At 62.3% G+C, this 25,389-nt stretch overlaps 1 protein-coding gene across 1 annotated transcript; it reads left to right on the forward strand.

The window, feature by feature from the left end:
* The first annotated feature begins 1,360 nt into the window (after window positions 1–1,360).
* Window positions 1,361–20,668, forward strand: LOC140901054 (syntaxin-binding protein 2-like). Its single transcript, XM_073319219.1, has 19 exons — window positions 1,361–1,397; window positions 3,864–3,913; window positions 4,872–4,953; window positions 5,554–5,630; window positions 6,600–6,678; window positions 7,405–7,508; window positions 8,633–8,781; window positions 9,113–9,197; window positions 12,121–12,251; window positions 12,395–12,502; window positions 13,495–13,552; window positions 14,061–14,126; window positions 14,624–14,704; window positions 15,041–15,179; window positions 16,571–16,677; window positions 17,210–17,299; window positions 19,405–19,490; window positions 19,895–20,052; window positions 20,589–20,668. Exons 1-19 carry the CDS (start codon window positions 1,361–1,363, stop codon window positions 20,666–20,668), a joined length of 1,767 nt encoding a protein of 588 aa, XP_073175320.1.
* The last annotated feature ends 4,721 nt before the right edge of the window (window positions 20,669–25,389 follow it).

Consider the following 25,389-nt stretch of genomic DNA (forward strand, 5'->3'; position numbering starts at 1 on the left):
CTAGAACCCAGGAATCCTACCTGCCAGCTCTCTGCTCTAACCATTAGACCCCACTCCGCTCGCAGTCAGGATAGACCCCAGGAGTCCTGATTCCTAGACACACACACACACACACACGTTTCTCTAACCCAGTGGTTCTCAACCAGGGTTACGGGTGCCCCTGGGGGTACGCAGAGGTCTTCCAGGGGGTACACCAACAGGCTACACAAAAAGCTTTAGCGAAGTCAGGACAAACTAAAATGTCATACAGACAATGACTTGTTTATACTGCTCTGTATACTGTTGGGTGTGTTTTGTTATAGGATTATAGTCTGTTAAAATATGTGTATATTAAATTCAATATGGGGTTTGTAAAGACAGAGCAGCAATCCAAGATGGCGTCGGAACGGCCATCTTGTGACCGCCATCTTGTTGTTTACGGTGATCATGGCCCAGTCACAACTGGATCCAACCGGTTTTTCCCGCCATTGGCAGCTCCCAGGACAATTTTACCTCAGACTGTTTCCACCCCGCTGGGACTGTACCATGTTTTCCCGCCGCTCCGTGCAGGAAGGGCCGGGACTGGCTGAGCAGTGGTACAGTCCGTTCCCTCCGGCCCTCCCCGCCCCCGGCAGCGCTGAAGGACGCCATTCCTGACGGGGCGAGACGGGCAGAGGCCGTTCGCTCCATTCGACCTGCTCCTGTTCCTGGGTACAACACGGGGCCTGGCTGAGGGGGGCTGGGTGCAGGTGGGCGAGGGGCCTGACCGAGGGGGGAGGTGCGTGGAGGGGGGGGCGAGGGGCACTGCTGAGGGGGGGACACTGGTTGGAGGGGGGACTTGCAGCTCACTGGGGGGCCCTGACTGGAGTGGGCTGAGGCCCCACTACCCCAACCCAGTCCTCGCTTTAACCCTGCCCGAGGCCCCCGCCTCCCTCTGCGCCCCACATGACCAGGTGGGGGTTCGGTGGGGACCTGCGTGGCCCTGTCACTGGGCGCCCGCCCCTTGGTGCCCAGGCCCAGCCCTCGCAGCGCCAGAAGTGGGGGGCTGCGGCGTTCGGCCGTCTTCAGCCTTGCAGACATCGACCCGCCAGCACCCCAGTTGCTTTATACTGAAATCAGTCACTGGGGGGGCTGGGCCCGTCCATCAGTGACACTAGGGGGGGCCGGGCCCATCCACCAGTGACTGATTTCAGCGTCACTAGGGGCCGTCGTCCAGCGTCACAGACACTCCCCAGAGCATGGCAGGGAGAGGCCAGGGCGTGCCCAAGGTCAGGAGCAGAGCCGGGGCAGAACCCAGGAGTCCTGACTCCAGCCCCACCCCGCACACAGCTGAGTCCTACTTCTACCCACAGGGCTCGAGGGGACGTGGCAAGAGGCGGAGATGGCCCCGTCCGGACTGAAGGCGGTGGTGCGCAAGAGTGAGTGCGGAGCCGGGGGGTCTGAGTGTGGAGCCGGTCGGGGGCAGGGTCTGGTTGGGTGTGGGTCTGGGGGGGCAGGGCCCAGTTGGGGGGCCCTGGGAGGGGCGCTCCTGGGGGTGTCTCACCCTCGGGAAGGATTAGGAGTCAGTCGGAGCAGAGAGCTCCCCCCCGCCTGCCTGTCATACACCAGGAAGGGGAGGAGGCTGTCTGCCCCACCCCCAAGGGCTGCCCCCTCCCATAGGAGCTGCATTTTGTGGGGGCGTCATCGTCGTCATCTCTTTCCATCAGGATGACTCCCACCAGGGCCGGTGCAAGGATATTTTGTGCACTAGGCGAAACTTCCACCTTGCACCCCCCCCGCCCTCCCCGACAACCTCTGAAAACTAGTAAAGTTAGCATTATAAACAGCCTGTCAGAATGGGTAACGGCTGCGCGCGAGGAGAAAAATGACGTCATAGCTGCTTTGTAACGTAGTGAAGCAGTACACTTCTGCCCGGCCCCAACACAGAGCTGGCGTAGGCTATAGCTGTAATGTAGGAGAGAGCAAGGTAAAACCTTACACTTCAGAAGCCCAACCCACTTCTGTTACTTCAGAAGCCCAACTCACTGCTGAATCTCCAGCCCAGGCTGCAGTGGACGGGGCCTGTGGCTAAATCCAGACCACAGACCTGGGGTTTAAAAGACTCCTGGAAAGTGGATTCAGTTCTGATGTTCCATGGTTGCCCCCAGAACTGGGACAGAGCAAAAGTGGCCCACAGCTCAGGACGGCCGGTGGTGCTAATAACCCTTAGCTCTTCTCTTAGCTTTTCCTCACTAAATCGCACAATTAGGAGGGCCTGACACGTGACTTTTGAATACTTGGGGTGGGCCATACTGCCCTGGTTCAAGAGGGGTCTCTGAACAGGAATAGCAGGGGGCTGCGGGTCAGGAGTGAGGGGCATCTGCAGAGCCGTGGCAGGGTCGGGGGGAACCCAGGACTGGAATAGCTGCGTGTCAGGAGTGAGGAGCACCGGCGGAGCTGGGAGTGGGTGGTAGCCCAAGGCTGCGATAGCAGGGGGCTGCGGACAGGAATGAGGGGCACTGGCAGAGCTGGGAATCGGGGGGGAGCAAAGGGCTGGAATAGCAGAAGGCTGCGGACAAGAGTGAGGGGCATCTGCAGAGCCGTGAGGCGGGGAACCCAGGACTGCAATAGCTGCGGGTCAGGAGTGAGGCAGAGCTGGTGGGGGACAGACCAGAGCTGGCATAGCAGAGGGCTGTGGACAGGAGTGAGGGGCACTGGCAGAGCTGGGAATGGGGGGGAGGAAAGGGCTGGGATTGCAGGGGCTCCAGTCAGTAGTGAGGGGCACTGGCACAGCTGGTGGGGGGAGCCCAGGGCTGGCGTGGGGAGCTGTAACTGCAGTTCAGGGTCAAAATGCCTGGGCGGAGTTGCGTGGAGAAAGCAGGTTCATGTCTGCCTTCACCATGTCTGGATCCAGGCTGTGCTGCCGGCCCCTTACCTTGCACTAGAGCTCCACGTGCCCCAGTGAACGGGGCGTCCGCATGCCACAGGTGTAAAGGAACTGCAGGAAAGCAGCAGGGAGGCCAGTGCGTCCTGGTGCAGAATAGCCCCTGGAGCCTCATTAGGACCGAGCAGCCAAGTCCTGATGGGCTAGAGGTGGGGTAGGGAGAGGCATTGCTTGAGTTATGGTGGAAACATAGTGTGTTGGGCAGTGCACTCACGCATACCAGCTACCAGGAGTGGGAGTGAGAGTGAGAGCACAGGTCAGGGTCATGGGGCTATTGCCCTACGGGGCCAGCCAGAATCAGATGCTTCGTAGGGGTAAAACAAACAGATGTATTATGGTAGCACCCAGGAGCCCCAGTCATGGACCAAGGCCCCATTTTGCAAGGCGTTGTACATTATTCATTAGGTGTATTACGGTAGTGCCCAGGAGCGCCAGTCATGGGTCAGGGTACCATTATGCTGGGCACAACAAAAAGATGGTGCTTGGCCCAAAGAGCTGACTATCTAATTGCTTAGCTGGGCCGTGGAAGGTGCCCAGGAGACAGGCCGGCAGTTCTCTGAGCGGGGCATGCCTTGGGGGGGTTCTATGTGCAGGACTCAGGATTTGAAGTCTTTGTTGTGTTGTTGTCCCCCACACACTGTAGAGGGTCCCTGGATCCCCTCCAGTCAAGAGGTGCTGGACAGGATCTGTTCTCTTGCTGCACGGGGCCAGATCCTTAGTTCAGCTGTGCTCGTATCCAGCCTGGCAGAAAGGAAGGGGGATCAGACCCATGGCCCATCTAGCCTGTCACCCCACCACGATCGCCGACTGGGGGCTCGGCTAGGAGCACATCGCTAGTTGGCCTGAAAGCAGCCTCTGAGCCACTTCCCCGAGGGGTCCTTCCACCAGCCAGTGGGTCCTGGCTCAGGCACAGCCGTCCCATCCGAGCCCCACCACTGATCCTCATCTCTTTCACTCGCAGAGATCCTCAGCGTTGTCCTTCACAGCGTGAAGAAGGAAAGAGAATGGAAGGTAAGCAGGCCGAACCTGTTGCCCTGGTGTCCCCCTGGGGATATGCTGTATCCATATATCATGCTCCTCCCCCTCCAGCCTCTTGAGATTCATTAGGAACCTGAGCTTTTCCAGGCTGGATCAGATCCCTGCTCTGTCTAGCCCATCATCCATCCCCAGCTAGGCTTGGGTATGTCTGCCTTCCCACTGTGCTGGAACAGACCCAGCTTGTCCAGCTAGCCCCATATCCCCCCCCCCCCACACACACCGGATCAGACCACTGGGACCAGTGAATCAGCCTGGGTGGGAGGAGGACCAGGAGAGTGCCAAGCATGGGGGCAGTATGCACCATTGGGCAGGCAGGTTATTGAGCCCCCGGCATGGACTGGGCTGGGGGATGTGGAGCAGCGGGTTAGGCCGGTGCGGCAGAGGGAGCATTCGGCACGGCAGGAAGGTGGTGGAGATGTTGGGCCAATGGCCTACAGGGCTTTCCTAGGGGAACATGGAGACTCCCCTCGTTCCATTTCTCTGTGCCCTGATCCTGGTTCTGTCCGAGGGCTGGGGAGCGGATATCTGGTGGATCGGAGCAGGGGACTGGGAGCTAGGACTCCTGTTCTGTCCCTGCCTCTTGCACTCACCCTGTCACCTGGGCGAAGAGGCTGATCTCCTCCAGTCTAGGAGGATGGAACCATTCTGAATGGCCGGGTGTCCCAGGTTTGTCTCCTACATCTCGTACCAGCCACTCTGCTCGGAGCCGCTCTCCCTGTAGCTCCTCACGCAGTCCTTAGCACGGTCAGCTCAGCAAAGTGCAGGATTGGTACCGGCCCTGCTGCTCTGCTGTGAAAGGGCTGTGGAAGGGCTCTGCCATTAGCAGTCGCTCTGCTCCCTTGACTGTGCTGTGGATGATGATGGTGGGCAGCTGGGCTCAGGGCAGTGACTAGTTCATCCGAAGTGGAGCGCTCCCCTCTCGCTACCCCAGGTGCTGATCATGGACCACCCCAGCACGCGCATCCTCTCATCATGCTGCACGATGTCCGACATCGTAGACGAAGGCATCACACGTGAGTGGCCCCTCCCTCCCGTCTGCTCCCCCCGCCAGGGCTCCCCTCCCCATTGGATACACCTCACAGTCAGGGAGTTGACTTGTCTACATTCACATTTGCATCTAGTTTCCCCACTTTGCAGCCCCCTAGACGCCCTCCTTGCTATCGGTACCTTCCCAGCCAGGTCTAGTTCCCTTAGCCTGGCACTTTCAGCCCGTGGAGCCTCTTCACCGCTTTTCTCAGACTCCCGCTAACTCCTCGCTGCTCCTCCCCAATGCTGTGGGCAGGGTCCTGGCTGGGGAGGGCGAATGCTGACTCCCTGCTTTAGGGTGGAGGAGCCCTTGGGGTTGAGGGGCACAGAGCTGAGCCAGCACTCTAGCGGGGTGCCCCCAGCACAGTACAGAGGGCCATTCCTTCCCTGCTCCATACTGTGGCAGCATCGCAGCCCACGGCCCCACATCGAAGCGGCTGCTGCATTCTCGCCTCTGGAACGCCCCGGCCTGCTGCCAGCGAACATCACTGTGCCCCTTGGCTTCCCCTCCCCACATCCTGGTGGAGAGCGGCTGGGGCGGGTGGCTAGGACACACTGACCCGCACCCAGTGTCTGCTCTCTCCTAGTTGTGGAAGATATTAACAAGTGCCGGGAGCCAATCCCCAGCCTGGAGGCCGTCTACCTGCTCAGCCCAGTGGAGGAGGTAGGAGCTCGGGCCTGGGGCAACTGGATGGGGAGCAGGGGAGACCCCAGGACAGCTCCTAGTGCTGCCTGGAGGTGGCGCTGTCCGGGGGGATGCGCAGCACAACGTCAGGATGGGAATGGGGCCAGTCAGGGCTCCCCAAGAGGCTGCTTCCCCAGAGCTGGGCTTCATGTTCTTTGCCACGTGAGGCACAGACTGTCCCCCAGACCTCTCCGCAGTGCAGTCCTGTGGGGGTTGGATGGGCAGATGCAGCAGGTGGAGAGAGGCGACCTCAGCTGAGACTCAAAGCGAAGGAGATTCGCTGAGGCAGAGGCTCAGGGAGCAGGGGCTGTTGGGGAGGAGGCTCCTGCATCTGCAGCAGCGAGGTGAGTGGAGGGAGACCAGGGGCAGGGGGCGCTGGCAGAGCAGGGTGAAGCCCAGAACCCACAGGGGCTGCCCGTGGAGGGAGCGCTGTAGGAGAGGACTGCGAGCTGGGGCTTGGGACAGGGCAGCCAGATTCTCACCTGTCACAATGGCCGGTCGAGGGGTCTGAACAGGTTCCAAACACCCTGCCAGGCTAGCTGGCGTGGCGAAGCTGCAGGTGCCCAGCATGGCGCCCGGGAAGGGAGGGGGCCCTGATGGTAGTTGCCTGGGATTGCTGCTCGGCCGGCTGTTCGCTGGACACTGCTCAGAGCCCACTTAGTTCAGCAGCAAGGCAATGCCAGGCCTCATCTGTGGCCGGGCATGGACACTTCTGTGCCAGCAAGAGATGTGGCTGGGCCCTGAGGATGTCCCGGGCACATGGGCACAAGCCCTGCTCCAGGCAGGGAGGGAGCCCAGAGCCAGGGGGGTGAAAACCAGCTCACCTCCCGATGGCATCATGCTAGGCCCTGAGTCCCCAGGGCCTGGGCCTGGGCATGGGCTGGGCCATTTGAGCAGCAGGGAGGGGCCTCGGCAGGTGCTGACAACCCCCCTCTCTCCGCTTTGCAGTCGGTGCAGGCTTTGATCAATGACTTCCAGGGCACCCCCACCTTCAACTACAAGGCAGCTCACGTCTTCTTCCTCAGCCGTGAGTATTGGGGGTCGGGGGATCCCCCAGCTGGGAGCCTGGGCAGCAGCACACTGGAGCCTGTGGGTGGGGGGTCTCTCTCTGCCGGCAGGCCAGTGTGCAGCACCCTGATTATGCTCTGCCCTCCTGCAGGGGGATGCAGCCCCAGCAGGCCAGACTGAATGACCCCACCTATCCCTTCCCCCACCTTCTCCCCCACGGGCCTGCCTCCAGCCAGCACGGCTCACAGACACCTGCAGCGTGTGCCCAGAAAGGCGGCCTCTTGCTACCATTCCCAGCATGCATTGCCCCATCAGTCCCAACTCGGTGGGGGGATGGGACACCACCAGAATACGCAGTGTGTCAGGGTCATATCTGCTTCTCCCCATTACAGCGGCAGGGGGAACCCAAGTCCCCTTCCTCCTTGTGCATTATCCTGAGTTGTACACTCCGGTCACTCAGCCCTGCGGGCGGGCTGAGGCCAGGGTGTGAGACAGGGGCTGCATCGGAGAGATTGTGGCTCCCCCTCGCTGCTGATGCTGCAGAAGGCGAGAACCCGGCATGACTCTGGTTCGCGGGGGCTGGACTCATCATTGACTCCTGTGTGGCCCTGCTGGCTTGCCCCACAAGCGTGCAGCTCTACTGCCCCTGCTGTGCCCGTCCTGGCCCCGTCCGTGGGGGCTGGCGCTGTGCTGGGGGTCCTGAGCCCTGTGCCTGTCACTCCCACCCACTGCCTTTGCCTTGCAGCCTGTCCTGAGCCTCTGTTCAAGGAGCTGAGGAAGTCACGGATCACCAAGGTCATCAAAACCCTCAAGGAGATCAACATGGCCTTCCTGCCCTATGAGAGCCAGGTGAGGGGTGGCCGGGCTTTGGAGGAGCAGGTCCGCGGGGCGGATGATGACGTACGACACCACACCCTTATTGTTTCATGTGGTTTGGCGGGGGAACCTTTCCCTTCTAGGGCCCCGGGTTTGACGCCAGCACAGGACAGCAGGAACTGTGAGAGGTGGAATCGCTGGCTTGCACCTGGTGGGGATGGTAGATGTATGGGGGAGGAGGGCCCTGCCTCCCTGGCTTTACCAGCTCTTACTGATGGTTTATACTAGGCCTGCAAGACAGCCTGATACTCCACACGCCTGCCCTTTACCCAACCACCCCATCCCCTCCTTGTGTCATCAGTGGATTTCCCCCCTCCTGCCCCTGAGGGGCAGGACTGTGGTGTCAGCCCCATTGCATTGATGGGGAAACTGAGGCACAGAGAGACATGAGCCTGGGCTACACACAAAAGCTTTGTTGGTATGGGTTTGTTACAGGGACATGAGAGAAAAAATCCCCCCTGTAACTGATGCAGCTGTGGTGGCAGAGCCCCTGGGTAGATGCCGTTACGCTGGCAAAGCAGTCCTTTCGCCACTCTCGCTGATTTCATCTGGGGTACCGGTGCCAGCTGTGCCAAGAGAAGCTTTGGCTGGTATAAGCTGAGTGTCCGTCAGGAGGCTTTGCTGGCTCACCCGTCCCATTGCGCCAGCAAACCCTTCATGGGCCGATACTGTTTATTGGTGTCCAAGCACGTTTGTCCCAATGGCTCGTTCTGTTCGGCCAGTGAAATAAGCGACAGCGGCAGATGCGCCTTGATGCTGGGTTTGCCCGTGGCTATGCTGGGGCTTTCACCAGACTAGAAGCGTCGCCAAGCCCCCTCCCCCAACATTGAGGGCACCTGGGGGTCTGCAGCCAAGTAAGGACCTGAACCTGGGGCATCTTTATCCCAGGCTGGTGCATGAATCTCTGGCTCGCTATCCCTCTACCACAACAGGAGTGGCACTGGCAAAGGGATCTTTCCCTCACTAGGGGCTCGCTACAGCTCCACCAGGCTGGCCTGATCCAACAGCGCATCTTAGGGGCGCGGTATGGGACACAGCTGGCCTGGCTGCAAGCAGTTGGCACTGGGGTCTGATCTCTGCTCTCCCCCGTCCCCAAGGTGTACTCCCTGGACAAGCCAAAGACCTTCCACAACTGGTTCAGCCCCTACCGCTTTTTCGAAAAGAACAAGCAGCTGGAGATGCTGGCAGAGCAGATTGCCACATTGTGTGAAACCCTGGAGGAGTATCCAGCCATCCGCTACAGGAAGTGAGTGTGCCCAGGGGAAGGGGTACCCAGCTATCCCCTATAGGAAGTGAGTGTGCCATGGGGAAGTACCCAGCCATCCTCTTCAGGAAGTGAGCGTGCCCAGAAGGAGAAGGGTACCTGGCCATCCGCTACAGGAAGTGAGTGTGCCCAGGGGGAGGGGTACCAGCTATCCCCTATAGGAAGTGAGTGAGCCATGGAGAAGTACCCAGCCATCCTTTACAGGAAGTGAGTGTGCCCAAAGGGCGAGGGTACCTGGTTACCTCCTACAGGAAGTGCGTGTGCCCCTCGGGGAGGAGCTGTTTCTGACCCACAGGGTTTGTCTTTGCTGCAGGGACCATGAAGATAACTTCCACTTGGCGCACGCTGTGCTGGCCAAACTCAAGGCGTTCAAGGCATACGAGCCCAGCATGGGAGAGGTGAGCGAGCTGTGTCGGCCACACCCTTGCCATGGGACAGAGCCACGGGGGAGCACATGAGAAGTAGAAGGAAGGAGGAGTGATTTAGAACCTGCTCGGAGATCCTGGCGGGGGGAGGGGTGGGGTCTAGACACCCTTGGAGATCCTGAGGGGTTGGCAGAACAATAGCATTCCCTGTGTGGCTGGACTAATGGCCCCAGCCCTTCTCTAACACTGGCTGTGGGCAGATCTCAAAGTGCTCTACAAAGGCTAGTGTCCTTATCCCCTCTGTATAGATGGGGAAACCGAGGCACCAACTGGGGAAGTGTGTGCCCAGCACAATCTCTCTGTTTATAAACAGGGCAGTTCGGTCAGAGAACTAAGCTTCGGACACAGAGCCTCTTCCACACCTGGACACTCCTGTCTGTGTGTGCTCCTACACCCATCACCATGGTATCAGAATCTCACTAATGAATTCAGCCTCCCAGGGGAGGCAGGGTGGCCTGTGTTACAGATGGGAAACTGAGGCATACAGGGAGTCTGCCAGAGCAGGAATAGAACCCAGCTCTCCCGAGCCTTAGCCACAAATCAGCCCTGGCCTGTGGGCCTCCCCTCGCTCCTGCCATCCCCGTCTCACCCCCAGCAGAGGGGAGCTGCAAACCCACCATGCCCTGGATTCTCACACGGAAAACCCAGTAGCTCCTACCCCCCTAGGAGAAGCAAAGTGATGTAAAATCCAAGGTCTGCCCAGATCTCTCCCTCCTGTTGCCTCTGCTCTTGCTTCCAGCCTTTGCTGAGCTGCTGGGAGACTGTGCACCTGTGACCAACTGGGAATGTTTGTAATATCTTTTATGAATCTGATGCGTGCCTCAGTTTCCCTATATATTTCCTGGCTTCTCTGGCAGGGGGTGAAGGGGAAGGATTCTTGGGGAAGGTAAGAGTCATGCTGGGGGTGGGGCATGTCACCTCCCTGTCTTGGTGAAATGAAGAGAATCCAACACAGATCAGCCTGGGGGCCAGAAAGACCGTGCCGGCTCCAATGGCTCCTGGCTGGATGCTCCCAGCAGGGAATTGGAGCAGGGCCCCCAGCTCGAGAACACAGGGTTGGGAAGGTTTGAGCTGGGGGATGAGTGCGGGAAGCTGGGAGCTCTCGCCTGAGAACTGACCAAGGTCAGGCCGAGGCCTGGTCTACACGAGGCAATTGGGTCGGTGCCACTGCGTTGCTTGGGGGTATGGGAAAGGCGGAGTCACTGAAGCGGAGCAGCTGAAGTGGTTTACATGTAGACAGGCCCTGAGTGAGAGACCCGGAGCTGAAAACAGGTTTCTCTGCAGCTCGGCCAGGCTCTGGGCTGACCAGAACGGCCTCTTGCTTTAACCTTCAGTGGGCTGGGCTGCCCAGGCTGGGGTCCAGGTGCCTAAGAAACCCAACTGTTCTGGTCTCCAAAGCCACCCAGCCCGCAGTCCCGGCACCCTGGGGCCTTGTCTGCACTAGTCCCTCTTGCCTTGATGTTTCCCAGCAGCCAGCCCTGAGGGGTAGCTGGCACAGGCAGTGCTGTGGCACCCACCAGTGCACTAACCACCCCTCTGCTCTGGGCAGGGTGGGGTGACTCGGTGGTTACGCCAGCCCCCATCTGCACTCGGGGATCCCTCCAGCAGAGCCGAACTGGCAAAGGGTGTGAGCAGAGTCCCATAGGGGGTGGGGGCGGGGGCTGAGCATAGCAACCCATCCAGGCTGGGTAGGGCTAGAGGGGAATGATGGTGCCAGCTCTGGGTTCATGTCCCTGCTCTGCCACAGACTCCCTGTGTGACCTTGGGTGAGTCACCCAGCCCCTCTGGGCCTCCATCCCCCTCTGCAATGGGGTGACAGCCCTGACCAGCCCCACGTGCATGGGGGGGCAGGATGCAGCAATGATAGTGCTACAGTGGTGGGGGCCAGATACTCCTCCAAGAGAGGCGCTCCCCCGTCAGCCTCAACCCATTTACCCAGAGGCTGTGGAGACCTGCCAGGCGGATGGGTGGTGGCCGGTCCGACGTTCTGCTCCCGAGCGTGGCTGAAAATCGGGCCACGTACTGAGGTGGGACAGTTGGGGTAGCATCAGGGGCTGTACGTCCCCACCCCACCCACCCCTGACTGTCTGTGCTACCCAGCAAAGAGCAGACGCAGCCCCCCCCTTGCAGAGGTGCTCCTGGGTGGGCTTGGGTTCCACTGGGGCTGCTGGAGCCGGTTTCAGAGCCGTCTGCCATGAGAGCGCAGGGCTGGTCTCCTATCGCCACCTGTTGCGCAAAGAGGGCAGTGCATGCTGATCAGGCAGGAAGCGGGTGCTGGGCCAGCCCCCCCATGATGTGGGTCTGAGATGCTGACCATTTGAGTGGTCTCTGTCCAACTGGATGCTGGGGGGCCACACAGGCTGGGACTGGGGAGCTAGAGCTTCATATGGGGTCCCAGCTCAGATGCAAGGTGGGGCATAGGGATAATGTCCTGTCATCCCCCTCTGGGACCTTGTATCAAAGAGTCTCTGGGCCTGGTGTTGGTTCATGATAGACTAGCCAGGCCCTTCTGGTGTAGTTCCCTCCGTCCCCACACAGCATATGGAGCAGGGGGCAGTCAGGGAGCTGCCTTGTAAGGGGCATGCTCCCGTTGGTGGAGAGGCACGAGCAGAGAGCATGCTTGGGGGAGGGGGGCATTGCTATTTGCATGAGGGGTAGGTAGCCCGTCCCTGCAGGGGGCGTTGCAGTGCAGCTGGTCAGGGCAGGACCCCAGGGCACGTCCCAGCTAGCTTGGGGGGTGTCTCTTGGCTTCCCCCTGGGGTTGAGGGCTGGGCCACAGAGAGGGTGGGTAGTGAAGTTTCAGGCCACCAGGGCCCATTGGATTGTGCCGTGTAAGCCAGGCCAGGAACCCTCTGCCAGAGCAGGAGGTGACGGGTTTCTCTCTCCTTTGCCCCAGGGCCCCGACAAAGCCCGTTCTCAGCTGCTGATTGTGGACCGAAGCTTCGACCTGGTGTCCCCACTGCTGCACGAACTCACCTACCAGGCCATGGCCTACGACCTGCTCAGCATCGAGAAAGACACCTACAAGTAGGGCCTGGCTGCCAGCAGGGGGCACCCCGCACCCTTCCTCAGGCGGGCTGGGGGGGAGGTGGCCCAGGCACCTGCACTGCTCCGCAGCCCCCACGCTCGGGCGAGGGGTGCCGCAGCCTGACCCCATCTCCCCCCTGCAGGTACGAGACGATGGGCATCAGCGACTCGCAGGAGAAAGAGGCGCTGCTGGACGAAGACGACGAACTCTGGGTGCAGCTACGCCACATGCACATCGCTGACGTCTCCAAGTGAGCGCGCTCGGCCCCGCCCCCTGACGCACCCCTCCATGCCCCGCCCATCCACCGGACATACCCCCCGTGCCCCACCCAGGGCCAGGACCCATCCCCCCCGGACACACCACTCCGTGCCCCACCCAATGCCAGGACACCCCTGGACACACCCCTCTGTGCCCTGCCTAGTGCTGGGTCTTGCTACTCCCCCCCACCTTCGGCATACCTCTCCCCTCCCCACCCAATGCTGGGACCCCCTACCCCCACTTTGGCACAGCCCTCCCCTCCCCGCCCGCTGCCAGGACTCCCCCCTTGGACACACCTCTCCCACCCAGTGCCAGGACAGCCCACCCCGTTGACACACCCCTCCCCCTCTTTTCCAGTGCCGGGACTTCCCCCATCCTCCCCTTCAGACACACCCCTCCCCTTTCCTTCCCACCCAGTGCTGGAACCCCACTACCCCTTGGATACACTCCTCTCCCACCCAGTGCAGGGACATCCACCCCCCGCAACACACCCCTCTCCTGCGCAGTGCCAGGGCCCCCCTCCCCCTCCCACCCAGTGCTGGAGCTTGTTCCTGAGACATACTCCTCTTTGAGTGCTGAGACCCCCTGGACCCAGCCCCTCTCCCCAAAGGACCCCTGAGCGCTGCCTTCCAGAGCCACTGTCCACATCTCCTCTTGGGGATCTGCCTGGACACTGTCTTCCCCCGATCCCAGGTCTCCCCATGCACCTTACAGCTCCCTTGAGTGAGTCCCTCACCGACCTCCTGCTGGGCCTGCTGCTGCCCCCAGGCCCCCCCAGCAGGGCGCCAGGAGCCCCCAGAGGTGCACTGAACTCTGCCTTGGGGTAACTTAGGAAGAGGGCCTCCCCCAGCCTGTCTGAGGCTCTTGAGGCAGAGAACCCTGGTGCCTGTGGGGCGGGGGCTCCATCCCCTGTAGCATAGGACAGGGTACCCCCTACCTCCAAGGCAGTGCCTGGCTCCGTCCTGACCCCTCTCCCTGCTGCAGGAAGGTGACGGAGCTGCTGTGCACCTTCTATGAGAGCAAGAGGCTGACCACGGACAAGGTGCGGCAGGGGTTGGGGGGAGCGATTGGGGAGTTCAGGCCGGAGGGACAGGGGGACCCATCCCACTGCCACTGATGGGGAGGGGAGGCTTCCCTGCTGCCCCAGGAGGGGTTGGCGGGGGTGGGGGGGTTGTCCCATTGCTCCCAGGGTTTGCCTGTAAAGGGCTTAGAGGTGTATGTGGAGTCCCCTGCCCCCCAGCCAGAGCTCTGGAGCTCCCCACAGTGGGGGAGGGCAGAGGCCCATGGGGCGGGGTCAGACAGCAGGATCGGGACCGTGCAGGGAGAGCTGCAGGGAGCCAACGCTGGCATCTCCCTGGCCTGCTGCTGCTTTACACCTTGAGGGGCGCTCGGGTTGCGGGGCTCCCGTCTCGTTCCAGCTGGCCTGGAAAGAGCAGGTCTAACCTAAGCCGCAGCCACGCATGGCCTGAGTGACCCGCCCTGCTGCCTCTGCCCTGCAGGGGGCTTCAAGCGCTGGGAGCAGCCGGGATCTCACCACCGCCTCCCTCCAGGCCAACATTGAGGACCTGTCCCAGATCCTGAAGAAGATGCCCCAGTATCAGAAGGAGCTGAACAGGGTAACGGGGCTGGGCTTTTAGTGGGCAGGGGGAGGCCATTCAGTGGGGCTGATGGGAGGGGCAGGGTGCTCTGTGGGGCTGGTGAGGGACAGTAGGGACTCTCCTGGGGGGCAGGGCACTCTGTGGCACTCCGCTTTACTGCCTGATGAGAGCTGCTGACCTGTCCCGTTGGGCAGAGCCATTTTCCCCCCAGGTGCTGTGTGGCACCATGGGCAGCAGCCTGCCTGTCAGTGCCCAGAGCTGCCACGTTAGCCCCACCAAGGGCAGCCCTTGGGTAAAGCCCGTGCCTTGCTGCTGCAGCTCTCGGGAGAGGGCCTTGGTGGGCTTCCAAACCAGCCTATTGGAGCCACTCCTGGCCACTGGCACAGGTACCCCGACACCTGCTGATCTCCAAGCCCCCAACCTCGTGGTGACTAACAGAGAAGCCGTGGGTGCAGGTGCTCTGGACCAGCCAGTGATACGGTAAACTCCCCCTGTGCCCCGGTCTCTCCCCGCAGTACTCCACGCATCTGAACCTGGCCGAGCACTGCATGCAGCACTTCAAAGGAAGAGTGGAGAAGCTGTGCAGCTTGGAGCAGGTGGGTCTGTGGGCAGAGCCTGGCTTGGGGTAGAGTCTGGCTCATGGACTCAGCCCGGAGAGAGGGGTCTCAGAGCCGCAGGCTCACTGGAGCCAGGGTCAGCCCCTCCATGCAGCACCAGGGGTGCAGAAGGAGGACATGGGGCTCGGGTTACTCCCTGGGGGCCAGTTGCTCACCCCAGAGGGAGCTGACCCCAGGGAGGAGGGGGCCCTGGCATGGGGTAGGCGAGCTGTGGGTCAGGGGGCCATCACATCTCCCATCCTGCTGCATGGGCGGGAGGAAGCAGAGTGGCCTGACCTGGGCCTTGTGTGTGCGCCCCCTTCCCCCTGCCCCCAGGACCTGGCTATGGGGACGGACGTGGACGGGAAGAAGATCAAGGACCCCATGAAGATCATCTTGCCTGTCCTGCTGGACCCCAGCGTGCAGGCCTACGACAAGATCCGCATCATCCTGATCTACATCTTCCTGAAGAATGGTAATGCCACAGGCCTGCAGGGGGAGCACTGTGGGGCCTGCTGCTGCAGGGGGGTGCTCCTGGAGGTGGGGCCCAGGCCTGTGGGGCTGGTGGGGAATAGCACTGCTCAGACTGGCAAGCCCTCCTGCTATGCAGGGCGCCCCCCAGCCAGCCGCTTCCCAGGGCCTGTGTCCAGCCCGGCTTTACAGCCCTGTCTTCCCTCTGCCCACCTCTTGGTGCCTGCAAGCCTGCCAGTGCGCCATGCCCATGCTCCGATCTGGGGTCAGATCTGGGGTCAGATCTGGTGGCCTTTGCTCCCTGCTACTGCCTTCCGAGCAGTGTCCGCCCTCCATGCTCCCACAAGCCCGTTCTCTGCAGGGAGGGAGGGAGGATGGAGACACACACCCAGAGCAGCCCCCCAGCCCATTCTCTGCAGGGAGGGGGGATGGAGAGACACACACCTGGAGCAGTCCCCCGGCCCATTCTCTGCAGGGAGGGGGGACTTCCCTCCCTTCCTGCAGGCTGTTCAGATACCATGTTGTGTCTCTGAGCCTCCTGCAACCAGTCCCCTGCCCACCCCTTGTGTCATCCCTGCAGCAGCTCCCTGCTTCTTGCTGCATCCAGCCCCTTCCCCAAACTCACCATGGCCTGGGGAACCTCCCTGACCCTGACACTTGGCACAGTCCCTCTTCCCCCATCGGTTCCTATCCCATGCTGGCTCGGTGGGGCAGGGCCCTGCTCCAGGGCCCTTCCTGTAACCCTGCTCAGGCACTGCCCCTGTGCCCATTGTTCAGGCCAGGGTGCCCTCATGGGGCTCCTCTGGCTGCCTGGCTGCCCAGTTTCCTGGCTAGGGGGTGCTGTGGAGTTGCCAGGCCTCCCCGTCTGCACTAAGCAGCAGTAAATGGTTTGGGGGGGCAGGGGTGGGGCACGTTGCCCTCCCTCCAGCTCAAGGCCTCACAGCCTTTAAGAGCCAGGCCTCGGCTCTGACTCTGCACCTGACTGGCCGCAGAAGGGGGAGCCCAGATCAGGGGGATGGGGGCTCCCATTGCACTGCCAGTGGGAACTAGAGAGACCCCTGACCCCAGTGCCCGAGAGAACCTGTTGAGGGAGGAGCAGCAAGAACCTAAATTCGATCATTAACTGTGTGGGGTCCAGTGGGTTAGAGCGGATGGTGCTGGGAGCCAGGATTCCTGGGTTCTATCCTCAGCTCTGGGAGGGCAGTGGGGTCTAGTGGGTTAGAGGGGGGCTGGGAGCCAGGACTCCTGGGTTTACCCCCAGCTCTGAGAGGGGTGGGAAGAGCAGGATCTCAGGATTTGATCGGGGAACTAGGACTCCTGGGGCCACGGACTCGTGTGCCTGGGCTGTGGGTGCATCCCAGGGGTGCTAGGGCTGACCTGTCTCTCCCCGTGAAGGTGTGGACAAGGAGAACCTCACCAAGCTGATCCAGCATGCCAACATCCAGCAGCAGAGAGACATCATCAACAACTTGCAGTTCCTGGGCATCTCTCTCACACCTGGGGTAAGGGACTGGGGCCAGGGGCCAGCAGCTGTACCCATGCCAGGGGGCAGATCTGTGCTGCACAGGGGAGCCCAGGCCATCCTGGAGGTGCCCCTCTATGGCAGTGACCTACTCCCAGCACAGAGGTGGCCTCTGTCCCTGTACAGTGGGGTGACGCCCTCCCCATAGGAGGGTGACCCCCGAGTTACTCCCCATCTGGGGTGACTTCTTCTGCCCCGGCAGAGGATACTGGAAGTCAGGACCTCAGATCGCCAGCGAGCTGGAGCTGGTGACCACTGCTTGGGGTGGCCATGAGGCGAATGGGGGGAAGCAGCTCTGTTCTCCCATCAGTCTCTCTCCCCTCCTCTCCCTCTCCCTCTCTCTCTCTCTCTCTCTCTCTCTCGCTCAGTGATCCATTCTGTTCTTTTCTCTGCCTCTCCCCTGCCAGCCTGGCTGGCGCGACTCAGGTAGGCCGCGCTCTCCCTGTCTGCCCCCGTTCCCACCCCGCACCTCCTCCCTGCTGCCTCTCACCCCCTCTCCCTTCCTCCCCCAGAGCGGGCAGCTGCGACCGGAGAGGAAGGTGCGGCTGGAATCCAGCTACCAGCTCTCCCGCTGGACCCCCATGCTCAAGGACATCATGGAGGTACCGGGCCATCTGCTTCCTGGCCTTGGGGGTGGGGTTGCAACTGGCAGGCTGGGCCCAAGGGGGAGGAGTTGGTTTGGGGTCGACCATGTGTAGAGCCCTGCATATCTGCACACCATTTCTGCGGATAGTGGATCAGCTGCAGATACAACCGTGCAGGGCTCTACTTCCCAGCAGCACCTGGCCCGTGGCGTCCGGCTCAGGCAGCCTGGGGGACGCAGCGCGCTCGGGGCCGCTGGCCTGCAGCCAGTGGCTGGGCGACAGGTCGGAGTCGGGGCTGTCCAGCACCCACTCGCTCCGCCGCACTGCTTCCTGTCCAGCAGCTCGAGCAGCACCAGTGTCCCCACCAGCTCCTGGGCAGCAGGATTTGGGATTGGAGTGGGTGGGGCCCCGGCGCCCCCCTCCTCCACCCCACTGTGATGCAACATGCTCTGCTGCTGCTGTGTACTGTTGCTCGTGACCCCCCAGGAGGGCACGTGATGAGACACCCCTTCCCCCCAGCCCCCACCCCCTCCACACTGGCCCTTCTCCTCGAGACCCTGCCCCCTCCACGCTGCCCCTTTCCTGCGAGACCCCTTCCCCACCCTCGCTAGCTGCTGCCCGTGAGGATGCGGATACAGGTAAAAGGCGGCTTGTGGATCGCGGGCTGATGCACATCCACACTTTTGTATCTGTGCAGGGCTGTAGCCATGTGAGGGGCTCATCAGAGAGTCCTCTCCTGCTGCCGTCCTTAGGGGTCTTAAATCATAGACACGAGTGCAGGGGAGTTGTCTTACTCGGTGCTGAGATGCTGCCACCTCTGGGGTCGGCCATGGGCGGTTTATACAGCGGTCCCTCACCGGGGCTGAATTCTTCCTAAGGAGTGGCAGGCAGCTCTTAACAGCCGCCCAGCAGCGCTGCCCGAGAGTCTAGGGCAGGAGGTGATCAGTGTGTGGGGCTGGAAGTGCAGGGGATCCAGGCAGCACACTGTCGTGACTGGCACTGGAATCTGAATGGCTGGCAGGGTCCTTGGTCTAACCTCCAGTGAGGAGCAGCTGTGTGACGCTCATCTAAAGGATGAACTCCTGCAGCACAGTACTGGTCACGCCCCCTGCAGACCCCCACCCCGCTTGCTCTCTGCAGTACAGCGCCCCCTAGTGCCGCACTGGGGTCATAGAGCACCCTCTGCTGACTCACTCGCACCCCCCAGCACCCAGTAGCTTTTCCCTAGAGGTCTCCTATCCAAGCACTGCCTGGGCCCAAACCTGCTTAGCTTGTGAGAGGTGACATGGTCACTCCATCCCCTAACCCTTGCAGGGGGCTGAGCCCCTCATCGCCCTGTCCTGTGGGGCACTCCTCAAGAGGGTGGGGGGGCACACTTAGTTGCCTTCAACCTACTGGCTTGGGGCTCCTCCAGGCCAAGAATTAACCCCCTGACCGGAGCTCCTGTCCCTGGCAGATCACAGGTGGGAGGCTCCCAGCCCCTTGTTCCAGTGTTGTGATGGTTCCTCCTGTGGGATTTTGGGGCAGGCAGTTGCGGTAGCCTCAATCCCACGCCTAATCCAATCGGGGTGCCCCCTCTCTGCACCAGCCACAACTTGGCAGGCCTTAAGCTTCCCTGTACAAGTCAATGCAGCAGACTAATGTAAAAGCCCCTATTATGTGGCATTAGGATGTATCATATCTTGGGCCCCCTGCGTGCCTGGGACACACCTCACGGAGCAAGAGGCAGGGCCTGGATCTGCCCGCAGCAGGAAAGGGACACTGAGGGCAGCCCCCTGCCTCTCCCCCCCACCCCCCAAATGAGGGGCCCTGGATCTGGCTGCAGGAGGTCTCCGCCCTCCTCATAACGGTGGATGGGTGGGGAGTTCACAGCAGGGCACTGAGCAGCTGAGGGGGATGTGGTGAGATGGGGGGGCATCACTGGAGGAGTCAGCGTGCTCTTTGCTGGCTCCCCATGCCCCCCCCGGAAAGGGGGCCCCAGGCTGCTCCCCCCAGGGACTGTCAATCATTCAGTGAGGAGCCGTCCCAGCCCCTCCACCCCAATGGGGCCTGGCTTGGCCACCAGATCCGAGGTTCCTGCTGCTTGGCCCCTGCTGATCTGTCCTCCCCCCACCCCCTGCCAGGACATCATTGAAGACAAACTGGACAAGAATCTGTGGCCCTTTTTGTCGGACCCGGTCCCTACCACCAGCTCCCAGGCTGCTGTCAGGTAAGGCTGAGCCTGGCTGGGTGTGGGTGGCAGAGCCCTGACACACACACCCCAGAGTGTAGGAGCCTCTGTGCCTGGGAGTGTGTGGTCAGGACCCTGCCCTCTACGGGGGAGGGGATGTCCAAGAGCCTGGAGCCCTGGAACCCTCTTACCATGTACCCCGCACCCCGGCAGTCCCTCAACACCCCAGGGCCCAGGATGGAGGAAAGGGACTGGCCGAGCTTTAGACAGACCCCCAGCCCAGCGCAGGTGCCACCCTCCCCTACTCCCTCTGGCCTGCTTTGGGACTCCTGTCCCACTCCCTTGGGCAGGGCCTGCCCCGCAGCCTCCTCCAGGCCCTGCCCTTCCATCTGGCATTCCCTCAACGAGCCCCTGGTATCCACACTGCCCCTCTCTCCCCCCAGCACCAGCTTTAGGCATTGGCAGAAGAACAAGCCAGCGGCCGAGTACCGGACGGGCCCGCGCCTCATCATTTACGTGCTGGGTGGGGTGTCCATGTCTGAGATGCGCTGTGCCTACGAAGTGACCCCGGCCATCAAGGGCAAGTGGGAGGTGGTGATCGGTGAGTGGGGCGAGTCCTGGGGGAAAGGGCGGCTGGAATGCCCAGGTCAGGGAGAGTTGGGACCCCCTGGGAGGGGGAGACCCTAGAACTGCCTGCCCAGCACCCACAGGGCTCCCATGCTACCCTCTGTCCTCCCACACCCAGGGCCCTGGGAACAGATGTGCTTGCCCCACATGGCCTGTATCTAGCCGCCTGATCTCCTGGCCTCTGTCTCCCCAGGCCTCTCATTGCCCAGGGACCATGTGTGGGGCCCCAGTCAGACACCCCCAGTAACTCCCATAGGGATATGGCTCACCCCCTGCACACACCCCTCGAAGACCTAAGGGTGAGGAACACTGTCAGCGCATGGATTCTTGCCTGGCTGTGCAGGGTACAGCGGCACGAGGGGTGCGGTGCCAGGCCAAGGGGGATAGGAGACAGTCCCTCCCCCCCTGCACTAGAGCAGGGTCCAGCTGCAAGGATGGGGGTGATGGTGATGCCAGCCACATACCTGCCTCACTGTGCCCACCACTGCCAACCACCTCTCTCTCCCCCAGGTTCCAGTCACATCCTGACCCCCAAGCGCTTCCTGGATGACATCCAAACCCTCAACCAACTGGACCCCGAGGAGGCCTAGAAGCAGCCCCCTCCCCCCAGAGACTCTGCCCCCCACAGTTTGCTGCCCCCAGCTCCACCTCCTCTTCTCAACAAGGCATCTTCCCCCCTACCCTTGGCTGCGGTGTCAGTTCTTGGGCGGGGGGAGGACCCCCAGGCTGCTTGGCTGTTTGGGCAGGGGGCAGGCCAGGGTTCCTCCCTCTGGCACAGCCTCTAGGGCCATTACCCTTTGTGCCCCGTGGCCACCCTGCCCCCGATTGGGTAGGAGAAGAGTCAGGCTCCATTATCTACCAGCTTCAGCCATTCCTACCTCCCATCCCTGGGACCCAAAGCACAGCCCCTCTCCCTCCCCCTCCTGTCACCCCTCTGCCAGCGATGGGGGGGCGCACAGAGGCTGCTACCAGCATCTGGCTTTGGGGGTGTGTGACCCAGCCACTGAGCCCCAGGCTGTGTCTGTCCAGTCTGAAAAGAGTGAAAGAGACCCCCCCCCCTTCTGCCCCCATATCATCCCCATTCACCGCCTTGAGGTGCTGGCCCAGCCCTGGCTCCCTGCACCCTTCCCATCACAGCCTGGCACCCTGGCCTCTTGGCCCTGTCCCCCAGTGGGGACCTCGGCTCCCGAAGGGGGGAGGGGTCCTAGCAGGAGTTGCAGTCAGAGTGCCCAAGTAAGTGGGGGTGGAGCCAGGACTGCGTAGGAGGCGTGTCCAGGGTTGGTCAGCAGCAGGTAGGGTGACCAGATGTCCCGATTTTATAGGGACAGTCCTGATATTTGGAGCTTTTTCTTATCTAGGCTCTTATTACCCCCCACCCCTTGTCCCTATTTTTCACACTTGCTGTCTGGTCACCCTAGCAGCAGGGCAGAGCGGGCTCGCCACCTGATGGGCCTGGATCAAATGCCCCTACCCAGTGGCAGACACCTCCCCACTGCCTTTCCCTGGGTATCAGAGCCACGCCCTGGGCACCTGGAGCCGCAGCTCCATCTGAGGCAGCCAGCTCCAGCCCCCTTGGGTCTGATCAAGCCCTGAGCCAAGCCTCACCCCCTGAATCCCACAGGCCTTAGAGATCCTCTCCCTCTTGCCTGCCAGGCGGGCTGTGCTGGGGCAAGCACTGGCAGGAGTGATCCCAGGTAAAGGCAGTGACCTCCTTTACTGGGAGTGACCTCCAGGGGGTGGGGGGCGCAGGGGGAGAGTTTGTTTGTTCGCAGCTCTGAGTCCCTGCCCCCCCCCCCATTATCACAAAGTCAGTGCTGGCCCTGCCCCCGGCTACTGCCCTGCTGGGCATGTGCCTGGGCCAATGAAGTGCATTGCCAAAGGCTGGCCGAGGTCTCTGCTGCTGTTCACAGGCGGGGGAAGGGAGGGCACAGGGCGGGGCGGGTGGCTGAGGGCCCAGGGAGCGGGATCTCCCCAACTCCCCCTCCAGCCCTGCTGCAGGTCCCAGGTGTCCTGGCTCCGAGTCACCCGGCCAGCGCTGCCTCCCCGCACCCGGGAGCAGGGTGGGGCAGTGGCTGCTCCTTTCACTGTTGGACCAGGGCCTGGGGGCTGCTCTGCTCTGGCCTGTGGTCGCCCCCTGCTGGTGCAGTGCTGGCTCACCCAGCCGTGCCCCAGAACCTCCACAGTTCCCTGTGTCCCCCTGCTCCTACTGCCTTGTTCTGCCTCTGGTCCGTGTGCCAGAGGGATCAGGAGGGAGCCTCAGGAGTCCCCTCAAGCTAGCTATGGGGTCCCCATCAAGTGTGGCTTGGGGCAGGCACTGAGCAAGCACCAGGGCCCAGCCCCCAGGCTGGCCCCACAGGGAACCATACCCACCCAGCCCCTGCCCCTCCCAGAATCAGCGCTGGAACCCAGCCCTCTGCATCCCAGCCCCTGCTCTAACCACTAGCCCCTGCTTCCCGCTCAGATGTGGGACAGAACACCTGCCTCCTTGGTCCCCCTCTAGGGCCTGGCCTTTGCCCCAACCCACACCTCCTCCATCCTCCTGTGCCTAGAGCTGCCCCAGGGTCCCGCCACCCCGGCTGCTGCTGGCCCCCAGCCCTTGGGGCCCTGGCTGGCACCTGCATTGTGTGAGCAGCTGTGTAGGCTCGTCCTGCCAGCCAGGCCAGGGCTCCCCTCTGGCACCCTCTAGCCTGTGCCAACAGCTGGGGGTGCAGTGGCAGTGTCCCCAACCCCCCCCTCGTTGGAAGGTGAAAGGAGCCAAGGAGGGGCTGTGAGAGAGCCCCATTCTCCTACCCTTCCCGCACCCTGCTCCCCCGGCTCAGCTCGGAGACTCGTCCTGCCTCTGTAGTCACTGGGCATGGGGGTTAGCGCCATCAGCAACCCCACCCCCCACCAGCTGGAGACAGTGAGAGACTAGTGCCAGGTCAAGGACCTGCCCCAGGTCCCGGAGGAGTATTATGGGGGATCAGGGCCCAGAGCAGGGGTGACCGTGGTGGGGGATCAGACCCATCACTCATGAGGGTTGGGGGTTGTCTAACTTCTCCTCTCAACCTGCTCGCAGGCTGTGACCCCTCCTGCCCTCTCCCAGCCCATCCCCTGCTCCCTTGGTGCCCAGGGGGCACTCAGCCAGCCACACATGGTCGCGCACCCCATGAGGTGGGAAGGAGGCTTCAGGCCTGTGAGCTGTGCTGTGCCAAGGACCAAACCCAGCTTACCCAGGTCCTGGGAGATTTTCGGGATGCACAGAGTCACTGCTCTGGTTGCCTGTGACCCCTCCCGCCCTGACCTGCGGTGTCCCAGCCAGGCCAGTTGGGGCGGGAGGGGCGGGGGGGGGAAGCAGCACGGCTATTGCAGGCAGCTGGGGAGGGTGGGGGGCTGGAGGGCACTGACTTGGCCGTGCAGCCATGGGTTGGGGCTGAGCCGGGTTTGGCGCAGGGATGGCCTGGCTGGGCGCACCCTGTTTGTGATCATCTGGGCCTGGCCTAGGCCACGTTAGGCTAGCACCCCTTCAAGCCCAGTGCCCCTGGCTGGTTCACGGGAGGGCAGGCGGCTGCTTCCCAGCCCAGCTGGGGGCTGCCCTGGGTGGGAGACAGGCAGAGGGAGAAAATGCAGTTCCTCTCTGCAGCAGGAGGGGACCAGCCAGGTCAGACGCTCTCAGCCTATGTGCCCCCCTGCAGCCCAGACTCTGCATTGCACCCCTCCTGTGCCCCTACCCATCTCACCCTGCCATGGCTCCCCAGCACCTGCCAGCCTCAGAGTGCCCCAGGCTTGGCAAAAGACAATCCCAGCCCCCCAGGGGGCTTGGAAAATGCCCAGCAGCACCCATGTGACACAAAACCTCAATAACAGGCACCCAGAGCGGGAGTGACTCACACGGATTTGGGCGCAGAGCTGGGCATGGAACCCAGGAGTCCTGCCTCCCAGCCCCCCTGGCTCTGCCCATCCTTCTCTCCCCCCATACTCCTGCTAATAATTGCACATGCAGCCTGCTGGGGAACGTGCCCCGGCACAGGTCAGTCCCGTAGAGCCCAGCAGGCCCCGTTTCCCCTCCCCCTGGGCCAGCTCCTGTCTCCCTGCTGGGCACACGAGCATGGCCAGCGCTGCGTGCCTGCTGTGGACGGGGTGAGAGACCCTGGCACCTGGGATCTGCTGCTCGGGCCCAGCCCCAATCTGCTCAGCTGCGGAGCTTTCCATCCCTGATCCCCGTGGGGCATTATCAGCCACAATTAACAGCCATTTGGATAATTGCTGCGCGGCTGCCAGGCAGGTGGGCGGCGAATTGGGGGCGCGGAATTAAAAAGCTCCGGTGGAGACACCTGCCCGACTGTGGGCTTGCCAGCTCCCCCCATGGCTGCCCTTACAGCTGGGCTGCCACTGGGGTTCCGTGTGCACCCCGGGCCTGCACCTTGAGCAAGGGGCACCCCAGCCACACACGCTGTACCCCTCAGCCTGCCCCCAGAAGCAGGAGGGGGGTGCAGGCCTGAGACAGCTGGCCATGCGCCTGGTCGGTGCCAGGAGGGAGGGTGGGTCCAGCAGACAGGCCCAGCCCCTCTGCCCTGGCTCTGCCAGGCTCTGCCCCAGGCCCTGGTGAGGGCAGCTGGAGAGGGCTGCATGCATCAGCCCATGCAGTGGGCCTGGGGGAGCTGATCACTGTGCTGGTCCCAGCCCTGGGGGCTGGTGGGAATGGGGTGCCAAGATGCCCCTGTCTCCCAGTGCCAGCTGTGCCAGGGCCCCCAAGACCTTTGGGCCTGGACTGGGGGGATCATGACGAGGGCGGAGCTGGGACCCAGGGACAGGTGAAGCTGCACCAGGCTTGCAGAAGAGCTCATCCTGCAGAGACCTGCATGCAGACCCTGCTGGAGGGAGATTGTTTGGGGCAGAGCGGGGTGACTTGGGGGGCTTACAGCAGAGCTGGGGGGAGGCAGTGGGGGTAGCAGGGAGGGGGAGAGGTTTACAGTAACTGCAAGCTGTATACAGTGCATGGGTGGAGGGGCCAGGGGGTGATTTGGGGTGGGGCAGTGGGAGGCAGAAGGTGCGGGTGGGTGATACCCCCATGCAGCAGCAGTGCCCCCTGTAGGCAGTACGGGTGCATCCAATGGGCCCTAGGGGAAATATTGTCTAAAGATCAGAGTTCACCAAACCCAGGCTGAGCTAGCCCTGTCCCCAACCTGCCCATCCCTTGTGGGTATGGACTGCTGGGTCCCTGCCCTGGGCCAGGCCATGCTGGGGGCTGAGCAATCCCAGAATGATGCCCAGCGCACACCCCTTCTCCCGGGCAGGGACCCAGCATCTCGTTCCCCAGCCCTCCACAGAG

This window comes from Lepidochelys kempii, chromosome 20, assembly GCF_965140265.1.
Source record: "Lepidochelys kempii isolate rLepKem1 chromosome 20, rLepKem1.hap2, whole genome shotgun sequence".
Lineage (NCBI taxonomy): Eukaryota > Metazoa > Chordata > Testudines > Cheloniidae > Lepidochelys > Lepidochelys kempii.

What these genes read in the sequence shown, in the direction of transcription:
- LOC140901054 (XM_073319219.1), top strand. Translation starts at nt 1,361, where the DNA reads ATGGCCCCGTCCGGACTGAAGGCGGTGGTGCGCAAGA. An exon ending in TCACGTCTTCTTCCTCAGCC is followed by an intron (nt 6,679 to 7,404) that starts GTGAGTATTGGG and finishes TTTGCCTTGCAG; the next exon opens with CCTGTCCTGAGCCTCTGTTC. An exon ending in CACATCGCTGACGTCTCCAA is followed by an intron (nt 12,503 to 13,494) that starts GTGAGCGCGCTC and finishes TCCCTGCTGCAG; the next exon opens with GAAGGTGACGGAGCTGCTGT.